Source organism: Lontra canadensis, unplaced genomic scaffold (assembly GCF_010015895.1).
Source record: "Lontra canadensis isolate GAN:19392208 unplaced genomic scaffold, GSC_riverotter_1.0 scaffold23, whole genome shotgun sequence".
Taxonomy (NCBI): Eukaryota; Metazoa; Chordata; class Mammalia; order Carnivora; family Mustelidae; genus Lontra; species Lontra canadensis.
Window position 1 is genome coordinate 9,477,682 of NW_022631017.1, and position 15,197 is coordinate 9,492,878.

The 15,197-nt window shown below is 45.3% G+C and overlaps 1 protein-coding gene across 4 annotated transcripts in view; it reads right to left on the reverse strand.

The window, feature by feature from the left end:
* Nucleotides 1–8,260: 8,260 nt before the first annotated feature.
* DNAH8 (dynein axonemal heavy chain 8) overlaps nt 8,261–15,197 on the reverse strand; it is a 332,430-nt gene continuing 325,493 nt past the window's right edge. For all 4 annotated transcript variants that reach the window (XM_032862300.1, XM_032862303.1, XM_032862302.1 and 1 more), the window contains 2 exons: nt 11,440–11,561; nt 8,261–8,680 (listed from right to left, as the gene is read on the reverse strand). In XM_032862300.1, coding sequence (XP_032718191.1) covers nt 8,393–8,680; nt 11,440–11,561 — 410 coding nt within the window. In that variant the 3' untranslated portion in view covers nt 8,261–8,392. The remainder of the gene's footprint in view (nt 8,681–11,439; nt 11,562–15,197) is intronic.

The window sequence follows — 15,197 nt, forward strand, 5'->3', positions numbered from 1 at the left end:
CAGAAAAGCCCAACTTCCTAGCCTAGCAATTTTAGATTATATTTGCAATGGAGGCTTTTAAAGTAGCAAAACTTTAGATTTATGTCTTTGTGAACAGCTGTGGAAGGGAAAATCAATGCCTCATAGGATTGGCTTGTTTGTTTTTATCGCGGTACTAAATATTATGCATCAAATGACAAATTAATACATAAATTGACCTAGAGACACCCACACGTTCCCATTGGCGAGTATGAAGGCAGGAGGCACCTGAACTTCTCATGGCTGGACGACGCGGCCCATGTTTGCATGTTATGTGTCCGTCAAATCAAATTTCCCACAAAGATGCTGGATTAGGCAACTCTAATCAAGACACCTCTGAAAGAGCTCAGACTTTTCCCCAGAAGTAAGTGTGCACATACTTCATTTGGGGGAACACGTGGTGTGAAAGGTCGAGGCCATTTTGCCACTGGCTCCTGGGACTTTCCAGGGCCTTTGCAAGGATGTTAGGAGAAAAGCTTGGTAGCCCCCAGGTCCCCTCCCACATATGCCTTCCTCCAAGATGAGAGGAAGAGAATGGAGGGACACCACAGACTGGTCCTGAGCGTGGTGCCCTCCGGGGCTTCCAGCCTTCCCCAGGGGACCACCTGCTCTCCCTGTGAGGCGTGTGAGCAAATGAAGTGTGAGTTTGACCTTCCTCCAGTGGGCATCAGCCTGGAGGGCAGGGAGGGCAGGTAGGCATAAGAGGGCAAGAGCAGGACCAGACAAAGAAATTCACCTGCTCCTCCCCTGGACCAGCTGTCCTAAAGTCCAGGGTTCCATGGGCTACATGGGGGATGCGCCAGGGAACACACCACAGCTGACTGCTGGCCACCAACGACTGGCTTGAGCTTCCAGAGAAAGCTGACCAGGCAGGATGATCAAGTCTATTCTCAAAAAAAATTTCCATAAACATGGAAAAAAACTAAAAGTGACTCCTTTCCCCAGGAGAGGGGATGACACATAATAGACAAAGCTTCTGACGTGGTAGAGCTAAACGCCAAACAGTTGCTTCTTAGCTCTGGAGGGAGAGAGGGTGGGAGAGAGAGAGAGAACGAAAGAGGGAGAGAGAGACTAAACAGTATTTTCTATTTGTCTGGCAACCTCTCCTACAGGTTCTTATCATGATAGACACTGGAGGTGTTTTGAGAGGACAATAGAAGAGGAACAATAGAAAGGGGAAGGATTTGCATAATCAGGAAGGAATACAGGGAATCCGCAAATGACAGATGGCGTCCTTATCCCCTCAAACAGGTTGAAGTCCCCCAGTCAGGTGTCTGAGGAGGCTGGGGTTCCAGTGACAGAAATACCCAGGAACTTGTTAATCAGGAGGCTGGAAAAGAGCCCCCACATTCATAGACACCATCTTGAAGCAGCTGTGAAGGTGCCAGGAAATGAGACGCTCAGGCATCGAATATCTGCACCAGGTCAAATGAGGATTTGCCTGGAAACTGAGAGGAGGTGCTTTGCTTTAATTAATCAGCCACACAGCCTGAGTAAGGACGAGTGCAGAGGCAGCTTCTGTCAGGAAAGGCAGGGAGCTGCCAGCCTAACACATGTGTGAGGGAAAGAGGAATTTCCCCGCTCCCTGAGGACACCTGTTCCATTAAAACTGTCTATAAAGACAATTGTAACGCTGTCACCCCGCCGCATCCCACGTCCCCACGGATGGTGACTTCGCAAGTCCCCCAGGATGGAAGCCCCTGGGAGACCCCTCCCTCCCTGACTCCTTCAGGAGAGATGGAGCAGTTAAGATAATCTGTAAACCAGCAGCTTCCCAGGAATTGGTATCAATTCAGGGTAAACAAAGAACATTTTCATTTCTTGAGCAGTACTCCAAAGTATTTATATTCATCTCAGAAGACTGTATGTAAATCAAGACTGGTTCCTTTTTGAAGTAAAAACCAGATGCTGGAAGAGAAGAGCAATGGTGTGGACTACTTTTTCCCTCATGGGCTCAAGTTACAAAAGTCAGTTTTGGTTTTTTTCCTAAGGCAAAAAACAGCTCTATCCTTCAAAGACTATCAGGGAATTTACAGCTCTGAGAAAAAAAAAGCAGGGAAGAACGGATGCTTTCAGATTTCAGTTGTCTTTGTTTTTGGGGGTCTTTTCAAAATCTGTCCTGTCATTCCACTCAATGGGGGGACTCCCTCAGGCAGGGACCTTCCTTTTCCCCGCCTCTCAGAAGGGACAGGAGTCCCACACCTCCCTCAGGTTCTTTCCCACCACTTCAGCCTGTCTGGAAACCTCTCTGCATTTCAGGGGTGTGGCTTCTGTGTGCAGATGCCAGAAATACTCTCTCTCAAGTCTTAGGGTCCTCTGAGGAGACCCTAAGAAGGAAGCAAGGGAAAACATGTTCATGATTTGTCTTTAAATCAAAGGAGGTAGGGAGAGAGAATAAGAGGAGAGGCACTGGAGGCACTGCCCAGACACCGCACACACACCCCCCCACCGCCCCGCACCCGTCAGGTCCCAGGCTCCCCAGATGCCAACAGTGCGGCCTCAACCCGCTTACAGCTGCCTGGCTGGCGTGGCTCCTCTCGCCGAGTGGCGCCCCCTGCAGGGCCATCCTCGCTCCGCAGGTCCCAGCGGGTGGCTGAGGCCTTTAGTGAGACTGCATCCAGGCCCAGCTTCTGCCCAGTCCTGCCACCTTCACTCCTGCACAGACGCTATTCCCGGGAATCCTGTGCACAAATCTCCAGCTCAGAGTCTGTTTCCAGAAAATCCAACATAAGACAAGGAGAGGGGTAAAATTTTTAGTGTTTTTAATGAGTGGACAATTTTTACCAAATATGGAATACGCTTACAAGCCAATGTCCACTCAGCTCTGGGTGACGTTTGGTGGATTCAGTGTTTATTTAGTATTTTTCTCTTTATCCAGCATGTTTTTGGATTTATGCTATATGTCCTAACTATTTCTGGAGTGTTGTCATGTGACACTTTTTGTATCTAAAACAGGATCATTTTTTTAAAACTTAAACAAAAAACACTAGACACCTAGGACTGTCATTAGTTACTTTCATGGCGAATGGCTTTTTAAATGAAAAGAATCCCCACAGTAGCTTGGTTTTTTTGTTTTTGTTTTTGTTTTTTTCCATTTAGGACAGTGAATTACTTTTCACACTTTGGCTTTCTTTTACCCTTGGCTGAACTGTGTTCCTTAGAATAACATCTTAATTTTTCTACTTTTGTATGTGGACAAGGAAGCTGCCCAGCATGGGGGCCCACATCCTGCTCTAGACCTCTTGTCTTCTCACTTGGAAGTGCAGAGCAAATTTCTCCAGCTTCTTCCTGTTAACAATGCACCTGCTGGTCTAGAATGTTCAAGAAAACCCAGAAAGAGCATGTTAAATGAACCTCTTAATTCCCTTTGAAATTCCTGAATTTTAAATGTCCATTTGTTTGCATACCATATAAATGCTGATATTTGTCTGATAGCTTCTTCTCTATGCACATTATCATTTCCATCCAGAAAATGAAAGCTGCTCAAATTAACAAGGCACAGAAACATAGATGTACTATTTTCTGTGCACAATTATGAAATTAAGAAGTTTATGCCATTAGTCTCTGGCTTTTAAAAAAATCCAGTACTGTCTTACACAGCCCATCAGAGCATGGGCTGGACCCATTCAACCTGGGTTCAAATCCCAGCTTTGTCACTTACTGGCTGCAAAAAAACGAGGCAGGGTTTTTAGCTTCTCTGTGCCTCGATTTCCTCATCTATGAAATGGAGATGATAATATCAATACTGATCTCCTGGGGTTGGTATGAGGATGACTTCAGTGTAATTCATGTCAAGGGCTTAGACCAGTGCCTGACAAGTGCTAACACCAAGTGTTATGGTGACACCATTAATGATGGTGAGCCCAAGAGCTTGAATCTTCCTTCAGAGACCCTGGCAGTTATGTATAAGCTCGTGGCTAAGAAAACAACTCTTGGGTAGCCTGGGTGGCTCAGTTGGTTAAGCATCTGACTTTGGCTCAGGTTATGATCTCAGGATCCTGGAATTGAGCCTCACGTTGAGCTCCTCACTCAATGGGGAGTCTGTTTCTCCCTCCCCCTACCCCCACCCCTGCTCATGTTCTCTCTCATAAAAACTTTATCTTTTTTTTAAAGAAGAAGAAACTAGTGAAAGGTCTTTTCCCCCAAAGTGCAGTGGCAGAAGAAACATCCAATTAGACTCTCTAGACTAAAAGTGGCTTTATTTATTAATCCTTCCTGCTTATTATTCATCTCATGAACTTGGGTTTTTGAGTCCCCAAATTTTGCTTCCATCCCGTCTTTCAAACGACTTGCTTTACTTCCATTCAAGTTATCTTCTCTTTAGTTCCCTCATTTCACTTTGTTTGGTCTAGAGCAACAGCCTCCTCTCTCCCACCTTCTCACTTCCATCCCTTCAACAGTGCAGAACAATCAGTAGTCCCACAGTCCTTCCGTGGCATTCCCAACATGGCTCCCACCTGACATTTCCCCATCATTTGCCTACATTTATCAGAATGGGTTACTTACTGTCCATTCATTCTTTCATTCAGTTAATATTTAACGTGGTGCCAAAAAGCCAGAGTCTGCTTTCCAGAAGCTTGGTATAGACTGGGCTACCAGGCACCCATTATTAATTCCTAAGATTAAAATTGCCAAATTCAGTTGCCACCAAAATGCCACAGAAGGAGCAAAAAATCCCACGTGGTGGAGGGAGGAGAGGATGAGGTCATGAAAGTCCTCACAGAGAGCACAGAAAGGATCAAGTAGTGTAGGGAGCACTTTTCATCCCAGGTTTATTCAGATAGGACTGAAATACAGTAACCAGCGCATGTTTGAAGTGTACACATTTGGTACGTCTCGACACTTGTGAAGCCATCAGAACAACCAAGACAGTGAACACATCTCTCCCCAGGGTTTTAATCTCCCTTCTCTGCCCCCTTCCTTTCATCCTGCCAGGCAACCGGGGATCTGCCATCTTCATGTCGGATTCATTTGTTTTACATATATGTGCAACCATAGATCATACACTTTTTTTTTTCACCTAGATCCTTTAACTCAGTAAAATAATTCTGAGACTCACCCATGTTGTAGTATGTATCAGTAACGTGTTCCTTTTTGTTGCTGGGTAGCATTCTGTAGAACGAGTGTGCTCTAGTTTCTTTATCCTTTCAGGTGTGGATGGGACACTTGAGTTGTTTCAAGTTGCTGGCGTTACAAATAAACTCCTAGGAACATTCATGTGTAAGTCTTTGTAGGCATGATGCTTTTATTTCCTTGGATGCCTATCCAAGAGGGAAATGTCTGGGTCATATGGTAGCTGGTCCAGTCAATACTTACTGAGGTGCAAGAAGTTTGATTTTTTTTTTTAAGATTTTATTTATTTATTTGACAGGCAGAGATCACAAGTAGGCAGAGAGGCAGGCAGAGAGAGAGGGGGAAGCAGGCTCCCTGCTGAGCAGAGAGCCCGATGTGGGGCTCGATCCCAGGACCCTGAGACCATGACCTGAGCTGAGGGCAGAGGCTTAACCCACTGAGCCACCTAGGCGCCCCAAGAAGTTTAATTTTTGAAACTGTCTAGCTATTTTCCAAAAATGGTTGTCCCATTTTACATTGTCTCCAGGAGTGTGGGAAGCTTCCAGTTCTACATGGAAGAGGTGTCCCCTGATAAGGAAACAATACAGGGTTGAAAGTATGTGTAATGTTCAGGGAACATCAAATAGTCCCAATTGAGCAAGTGGAGTGATAGTGGGCCACCAGGCAGAAAATTTATTTTAGGCCAGCTCATTGAGGGCTTTGGCATTTGGAGTGTACATTCTAGGTGATGGAAACTCACTGAGAGCTCTTGAGGAGGGGATAATTTGTTTGGCCTCTGGCTCTGAACATTTTCTGTAGCTTCCCACCTGCATGCTATTCCTTCTCTCATGCTGTCTTCCTTAGCTGTCTTGGTACCATTTTGGCACCATCTGTGGAAAGACCAAGACCCAACTGAAACGTTCACTTGTCTTCAACTTCACCCCTCTACCCTGAATCTCTTCATTCTTTTATATGTCATGGCTCCAAGTCACACTCACATTGCTGGGGAGTTCCCCATTTATCTGAGAGCTCGTTCATGCAACATCACCCACAAGACCAATCCCTTTTGGAAGATATATATTTAGACACCTTTTTTGGTCTTGCTTTGATGCAGAGTCCAGATTAAAATAAAATTCTAAAACAACTAAGGTATAAATCTCATTACTCATTTTCCCGAGACCAACATGAGAATATGTGGACTGGATCCAAGGAGGGAAAAAAAAAAAAATCACTCTGTCTCCCTCCCAGCTTCGGTTGGTTTAACCATCTTGTCCCCGACCCTTTGCTCTCTTATGCTCACCAGGTCTCCTTCACTCAAGTGTGGCAAATTATGTAATTAGTGAAAGAGCAACAATTTTGCCGAGAAAATGGGTTATGTGTTTATGGAAGTTCAATGGCTCAAAATGTCTAATGAAATCATTTAATGTGCCCAGAGAAAGAAAGCAGAACTGGGCCCCAGCTAGCTCTGCAAAAAACCAGGGACAGCTGAGAAGCACCCCCTGGAAAGAAGACCATTTTGAGACACTGCTTATGCAGCAAGGACTCACTGGGGTGGCCCCAGCACCCATTGCTCTCTCCTCTGTGCTGACACAGAACAAAATAATCAGTGAAGAAGTTCCCAGGAAATGGTCCGTGGCTTTAAACAGTCTGATCTATATCCTTGCTAGATTGACATCTTTCCTGCTCCTCCAGTTTTCCATAAGATAGTCAAGTCAGTAGAGAACACTGGACCTGTTACTCTCCAAAAGCCTACGATGATATCCAGGGGTTTAGACTATGCAGTTTGCCTTCAGTCGTGTTAGCAACTGCACAGGAATATGAATAAAACGCATGTGGTTTATTTGGGGGCCTGCAGTTTGGTGTGCTAGAATGTGCTTCACTTCCTCTGTGCTCTCCCAGAACAGCAGTGGTTTCCAAATTCTAGCCTCAATTCGGGCAGACACCCTTTCCAGAGAATGCCATCCTTTAGTGTGCCTATGGACCAAGGGAAATGCCAAAACACATTTGGGCTGAGAGCTTGGTTTCTTTAGTTTTCTAAACTGCCCCAGAAAGTTCTACAGCTCGGACATTGAACCAGTCTCAGAGCATAACTGAGTTCACTCCTACAAGGTACATTTCATAATATATTTTCTACTGTTTGGAAGTACTCTAGACTATGAGGGAATTTTTTTCTGGGGTCTTCCCTGGACACTTTGCCTGGGCTATTGCTTGACCATCTTGTTTGGTTTCTCATTGGCATCTCTGATCAGAGCGACAGAAGAATGGGAGGAGAACAAGGCAACATGAAATGCGGCCTTCCTTCAGAACAGACGGGGAATGAAGCTGGTGAGTTTAGCTGAGGGCGAGCAAGAGCATTCTAGACGGAAAGGCCAGAAGAAACACTTCACTACCCTGAAGCTGCATGAACATTCAATGTAGGACTCCATCTGTTTAGTTAAATTGACAATTTCCTTTAGCAGGAAATAAAAGGTTCATACTGAGTTTCAGACCAGCTACAGGGTAAGAAATAGCTTCACTTTTTAAAGACTTTGCTTTTTAAGGCATTTGGCATGTAACCTAATTTCATTTGATGGAGTTTGTTTTTCCTTCTCCATTTGCTGCCTAGAAATGTGTGCTCCATTATCTCCTGCAGAGTTGGGGTTGGGGGGGCAGCAAGAGCTGGAGACTCAGAGTTCTCTGGGCCTCAAAAGCACATCAAAAATAAATAAATAAATAAATAAATAAATAAAATAATATTAAATAAAATTAAAATAAATGACAAGAGCAGCCATCCCTGTGGATTTGCTGTCTCAAACACATCACACCACATAGCTGTAACTCCTAAGGGGTACTGACTGAACCCCTCCAGTTTCCATTTCACAAGCACAGAGACAAGGCCAAACCCCAATAAGCAAAGGACAGCACATAAGCATAAACACACACAGGGGTAGATTTTCTTCTAGGGAAATGTGGTTTTCATTTGAGAGAAAAGCCCGCATCTATTAGGCCTCTTTTAGAATGCAACAAAATCATACTTTGTTTTAGATTTAAAAAAAAATTCAAACCTTCCAGTGTTCTGACATGAAGATGGGACTTTATCTAAACAAATAATTATAATGGAATATGATTTCCTGGGCTAAAATGCATTACTTTAGAACTGGCTTTTTAAAAAAATATTGATATGAGGGGAAACACGCACACACACAAATGATTGCAGAATATCAACTTTTTAATTTAAAAAGAGCAATCAAGCAATTACCGGGGAGAAAAGACACACATCACCAAGGCTTTCATTAGCCCTGGATGGCTCTGGCTCTAGCGCCCTCAGCAAGTAGAAATGAATTTACTTGATGTCACACAAAAGAGCTACTCCTCTCAGGATCCAGTGATCTGGAGACAAAACTGTTCGCAAATACACCACAGTGATGAAGGTCAGGTCAGTACGCCTGGGTTTCTTGTAAATAGGACACACATACAGCTTGGGGTCCTTGGGCGCGGTGGAATTAATGGCAAAGATGTGTAGCACAGGCAGCTGTGTGAAGAGGACCTTGGGGGTGGATTCTGTAAGCTTCCCGTTCCGTCTGTCCCAGGCTGCTCCGTCCATATACAGCCCATAAATATACACGCCTTCCTGGAAGAGTCAAGCATAAGGTAATACGATTTTTGAAAAACTAGGTGCTATGAGATGAACATTTATTATTGTAATAGGGGCTGTCAGTTTAGAAAGAAGACATATACCAGTCTTAAAACACCACCAAAAAAATAAAACAGCACTGGGCTCATTGTATGAGCAAAATACTGAGCCCAGTTTTCCCCATGGGCCTATCTTGAGGCCTTAAGTGTTGCAGACATGTTCCTGTTATTGCTTGAGCATAGGGGTAGCTGCTGGGGAAGACAGACTCAGCCAGCAGAACTAAATCACCTCTGAAAGGAGCTAAGTCTCGAGAGATCTGGTCTGAGTCAGTGTAGGGTCAGAACAAGGAATGGGATTTGGAGCTGGAGCACACAGGATCTAAGCCTGTGCTGGCCAAGCCAACCTGCCGCTCTAACCATCTCAGTCACAGGAGGGAGTGAGGTTTGCACAGCCAGGCCCAGCCAGCGGGAGAGTCAGAGCGCCCCCAGAGGCCAGGTGTGGTAGAGCTAGCACGGGCATAATAGGGACTGGGTGCATTGGTTCAACAGTGGCTGCCTGTCATCCCGTTTCTCTTTGACGCAAAGCAACGCTGCCCTTGACCGCTTCACCATTAAATCGGGGGAAGAGAGATGAATTGAATACCAGCACACACTTGTTAGAGGGCTGCCTGGTGAGCAGCTGGGCTGGAGGGCTTGGGAGTCTTTGTGGAGAAGACATCTTTGAAGAGTGGGCTGCTTTGGGGAAGATAGAGGACAGAAGGCAGACATCCAGGCAGCAGCAATAGTACAAAGATAGGTGGGATGGGTGGAAAGCCCAAGCAATTTATTTAGCAGAGGGTTCAGGGGTTATAAAATAAGTAGGGCTTGACCGTGGAAAAGTCTAGAAGCCAAACTGAAGAGTTTGAACTTTGCCTTGTAGGCCATGGGGAGCCATAGAACATGTTTTCAGTAAGAAAAGAAAGACTAGAGGGAATCATGGGGAGACTGATAATCACATAAACCCGTAAGATATATCTATGTAGAAGATGGTGACCGTTTTTCCTTTCCAGTGAGGCATAGGTAAGGGGAAGCAAATGTAGATTATAATAAAAGAGAGTGAGATTAATTGCAAAGTGTTTTCCGGAATCCCCTCATGTGAGCTAAGAGTATGAGGACCATATTTTTAAACCCAAACCTAAAGTACATGGTTTGACAGTAAGACCAGGAGAAATCCCAGAAAATCAGGACATACGATTACCATCATTTCTTGTGGGTGACAATTACTGCACAAACGACACAACCATTTAGGTATCATCCAACAGTAAACTGTACCCCTTTTAGGTTCCTTTTCATCTCAGAACGTTACAAAGTCATAGTTAGAAGGTGTAGCGGGCTGAAGAGTGTCCCCCTGCCCCAATTCATGTCCACTAAGAACCTCTGAATGTGAGCACGTGGAAACAGGGCCTTTGCAGATGGAATTAATTAAGTCATATTGGATTAAAGTGGGCTCTAAACCCAATATGACCGACATTCTTGTGAAAAGAGGACGTTCTTATGAGAAAAGGAGGGAACACGAAGAGAGAGAGAGAAGAAGGTCATGTGATGATGGAGGCAGAGGCTATAAGCCAAGGAACACCCAGGACTACAGCCACCATCAGATGCTGAGAGACGTGGAATGGATTCCTCCCCCTCTGCCCTGAGCCTTCAGAAGAAACCAACTCTGCCAATACCTTGATTTCAGACTCCTGGAGTCTGAAATAAATTTTATACAAAGTTTGTGGTACTTGGTGGCAGTGGCCTTAGGAAACGAGTACCTATCCTGGTGCCAGGAAATGGGGTGCTGCTCTAACAAACACCTACAAACGTAGAAATGACTTTGGAGTTGCATAATGGGAAATTTCTAGAAGAATTCTGAGGGGCATGATTGAAATAGCCTATGGTTGCCTTGAATGGAGAGGCTGCTGGTGGAAATGTGGAGGTTAATTGTGCTTCTGGCAGAGTGACAGACAGAAATGAGGACTAGGCTATTGGACACTGGAAGAAAGGTGACCCTTGCTTGATGTGGCAGAAAGAGCCAGAGCTTAGAATTCACCTAGCCTAGTCCTCTTCCTTGACAATTGAGGGAATGAAAATCAGAGAAAGGGAAAATGAGGCTGATGTACTGAGTACCTATATGGAGTCCTAAATGATTCCAATTGATTCTCACAACCGTCTTTCATAAGGCTGAATCATCACCCTTATTTCACAGATGAGGAAGTTGAGGCTTAAAAAGTTAAAGAACTTGCCCAAGTTCACAGAGTGGGTCAACGTCCAAACAATGGCTCCCGATGGCATCTGCTTACCTTGGGGCCCCCTTCTCTTCCCCCTCCAGGTGTCCCTGTAACCAGGGTCCCAGAGCTAGCAGGATGCTGCTGGAACTGGCCCTAGAGCTCAGGACTGCAGGTCCTGTTGGTCTCCACCCCTGCCCCGACACTCCTCTGGTCTGTGAGCAACCCACAGCAGGAGCTGGAGACATGTGGAAAACTGCATTTTAGCAAACACAAGGGTAACTTGAAATTATAAAGATATGCTGTCTGAGGAGTTCCAGCACTTGTCATTAATTCCCACTCCAGCAAACGGAGGAGGCTTCAGCACTGAAGTTTCCCGGTAAGGACCCACGAAATCCCAGCCACAAAGCCAATGGCCGTAACGGAGGCACTCATAGGTCAGTGTCAAGTGGAATTTGAGCTGTCAACCCTGGTTCCAGAACTGTCCCCACTATAGCCCAGTGGTGCCTACCATAGGGGGCAATGTGATTTCCTCCTTGGTCTGCCGCAGAACTTCGTTGTGGATGGTCACGGAGTCCAGGGCCCAGCCTTTGTGGGCACGGGTCACTTCTTGCCTCATTGCTGTGAGGAAGCCTGAAAAAAAGAAAAGAGGATCCCAAGGTCTTGGTGAGGTCTACCCGAGAAACAAGAAGTGAGTAGTGCCAAGTATGAATTGCTTACCAATCTCCAAATGCCTGTCCTCCCAGGAGAAGTTGAGATTGACCCTCAGGGGCACATTTCTTCCTGTGTTTTGTTTCTATGGGGACCTGCAATGAGCTGGGGATTCCTTGCTGGGTGACAGCAGGAAAGCAGCATCCCAACCGCCTCAACCAGAACCTTGGTTCGAAATTCTCTCCTGGGGTTTCAACCACTTGAGTGTCTAAAGATTGTAACCCAGGCTGAGATCAGAGTCTCTATTTGAAAACACGCTATTTAGGAACAAGACTAGAATGGTAAATATTCTGAGATCAGCATTCCAACGAAAACTTGAATCAAGCCATTATCAAGCTTCTATTTACTATAATGGAACAATTTCATTTTGTCTAGGGAAACAAGGCATAATGCCAAAATAGAAAACCAAACTTTCAATTTGATCAAACAAGGCAATCACACCGGAAAGGAAAGTTATGTGTTTTAATGGGCATAATACAGTTATTTTAAGGCAATACATGGCTCCAGATACTGTGGCCTTTCTTTACTCTTAATATTTGCAAACCATGCTGTTCAATTCAATAAGAGAAGTCTTCAAGAGTAGCAATTATTTTAGAAAGCCCTAAACTTCAAATGGACTTCCAACCTTAGGAAGATTTATCTGTGACCTCTATATTACATTTGGCTCCCATGTTAATAGTGAAAATCACAAAACTCTTGACTCATAATCATGAGTAAATTTTGGAATATACGTATGTCCCTGCTAATCCCAGTGAGATCTGAGAACTATTATGTACAAAGCAGCACATCAGTGAGAATATTTTATCAAGTTGGGCTGGGATCAGAGGAAAGAGAAAAAGCTGCAACATACTGAGTTACTATCCCTCAAAGCTGGAAAGAAAGAACAGGGTTCTAGCCTGGCAGAATGAGAGAATCAAGTTCTTCTGGTTCCCAAGTCCCTTTTTAGTTATTAACTTAGACAGCTGGGGAGACACACCTTCCTTCCTTCCTTCATTCATTCTTTCATTCAATCATTCATTCATTTGTTAAACTTCTCAGGCGTGGCCACTGTGTACCAGGCACCACTCTAGGTGGGATGACCACAAAGATGAAAAGGCCATCCATGGACCCTGCATTCCAGGAGTTGGGTCTAGAAGGAGTGTGGAGGAAGGCAGGACATATAACACAATGTTATGAGCAGAGGTGTGAACAAAATGAAGTCTTCCACTCAGGAAGACTGCACAAAGAAGGCTGAATCGAGAAGGTGAAGTTGAAGGTGACTCTTGCAAGATACATAGGAGTTTGCCAGATGGGACAATTCCAGTTAGAGGAACAGCGTATGCAAAAAAACCATGGAGGTCTAGATGAAAGGTGAGGTAATGCTGGCAGATAAGGTTAGAACAAAGGTAGAGGCGGGACTTTTCAGGGTCAGGGTTTTGGACTGGATTTTGTGGCTAGTGGGAAGCCACTGAATATTTAGAGTAGGCAAATGATTTGATTTGATTATATTTGCATCATATAAGGTATACTCAGAGTGTTCTCTAAAACAGGATTTGCATGCTAAAGAAGAGCCCTTGCGTTAATCTAAAAGGTCAATCAACCAGAGTAGCTGATTGTAGGCCTCCAGGGTACAGTCTTATTGGGGTGAGTGCCTCCTATGCCCAGGGTATTGTTGGATGCAGTCCAAGAGTGCTTCAGGTGAGGACCATTGAGGTGATCAGAGGACTCATGTTGAGCTCACAACTCACCAGTCCCTGAGGAAAAAACAAAAGTGTTGGCTCTGGTGGATACCAGAGCTGAAGGTACTCTACCACGTGGTAACCCTCAGAAGTTTCCTGGCCCCGTCAGTGTCATTGATGATTATGGAGGGCACACAATTATGACCAGGAAGATCCTTTGGACCCTGCAAATTGGCATTCTACCCCCCAAAAATGTGAGGTTTTTTGTTTGTTTTGTTTTTCTTTCCAATACCAGAAAATATGGTGGACACTGATATCCTACAAGGTCAAACTCTGCAGAGCTCTATTGGTGAATTCTGCTTTCAGGTTACAGTAATCAAAGCAGCGCTTGGGGAAAATGCCAACTGGGAACCCATAAGGCTGCCTCTCCCATGAAGAGGGGTAGCTTTTAAACAGTATCCACTGCCTGGGGGTGCAGGAGATAGGAGAAACTATACAAGAACTGCCCCAAGTGGGTACTGTGTGCCCTGCCCACAGTGCTCTCACCAGCATGGTCTGGCAGGTAAAAAAAAGCCAGGTGACTTGTGGCAGATGGCAGTGGACCTACCCAAAAATCGCACAAGGCAGTTTTCAATATGCGGCTGGGCCCCACACTGCCATCACCTTAGATACCTCGGTCATGGTCTTAGTCATTGACTCTGTTGTGCTGGATATAGCAAATGCTTTTCTCAATAGACCTCTGGCAAATGCTTTTCTCAATAGACCTCTGGCCACTGGGTCACAGGATCAAATTTGCCTCCAAATTTGGGGCAGCAATGGATCTTTCAAGTGCTTCCCTGAGGTGTCCTGCACAGCCCCACCATATGTCACGGAATAGAAGTCCAAGACCTGTCCCTGTCCTCCTTCCCCACATTAGTAAAACAGGCCCATTATGCTGATGATAGAATGTTAACATGTGAAGACTTGCCTCTGCAGCAACACACTCTGCAGGCTTTGTTGGAACATCTGGAGGAGAAGGTGAGCAGTGAACCCACAGAAAATAAAAGCCAAAGCACTGCTGTAAGATTGTGGGACTCATTTGGTGTGATAAGCAGCATCTTGCCCCAGAAGCTGTGATTGATAAGGGCAAGCTCATGCAACCCCTGAGAATGTGAAAGAGGTACAAGGCTTTGTGGAGATTTGGGGGTTTGGAGGACTTATATTCCCCTCTAGCCAGTGCCTCTGTCCCTTATACTGCCTGGCAAAGAAGGGGCATGTGTGGGACTGGGGATCAGAGCAGTGAGCCACCTCTGAGAAGACAAAAATACCAGTGAAGCTCCTAACCAGTGCTACCACTTGAGTTAGATATGTCTGTGACTCCAGGAGGGCTGGGGACAAAACTCCTACAACTAGAGCCTCTCACACAGCAGAGGCTGAGCTCAGAGTGGTCTAGCTGGTCATCACTTATGAGCCCTGACCTTTAACCCTTTGCACTGAACACTTGGGCTGTTCTTTTCTCTCTCTCTCTCTTTCTCTTTAAGATTTTATTTATTTTAGAGAGAGAGAGCGCCTGTGAGTAAGGGGAAAAGCAGAGGGTGGAGCAGAGGGGAGAGCAGAAGGGGAGGGAGAGGGAGATAACCTCCAGCATACTCTGTACTGAACACAGAGCCCAATGCAGGGCTCGACCCCATGACCCTGAGATGGTGATGACCTGAGTGAAAACTGAGAGTCAGAGGCGTAACTGTCTGAGCCACCCAGGTGGCCCAACACTTGGGCTGTTCTAAAGGGATTAACTCTATTGCTTGGACAATGGGAAGCCAAGGGGTGAATGATAATGAGTAGGCCATTGTGGGGTTAAGATGTATGGGGGCACCATTTTGGTTCACCTGCCAGAGCCTGGGGCCATCCTCACTGTCTTCCA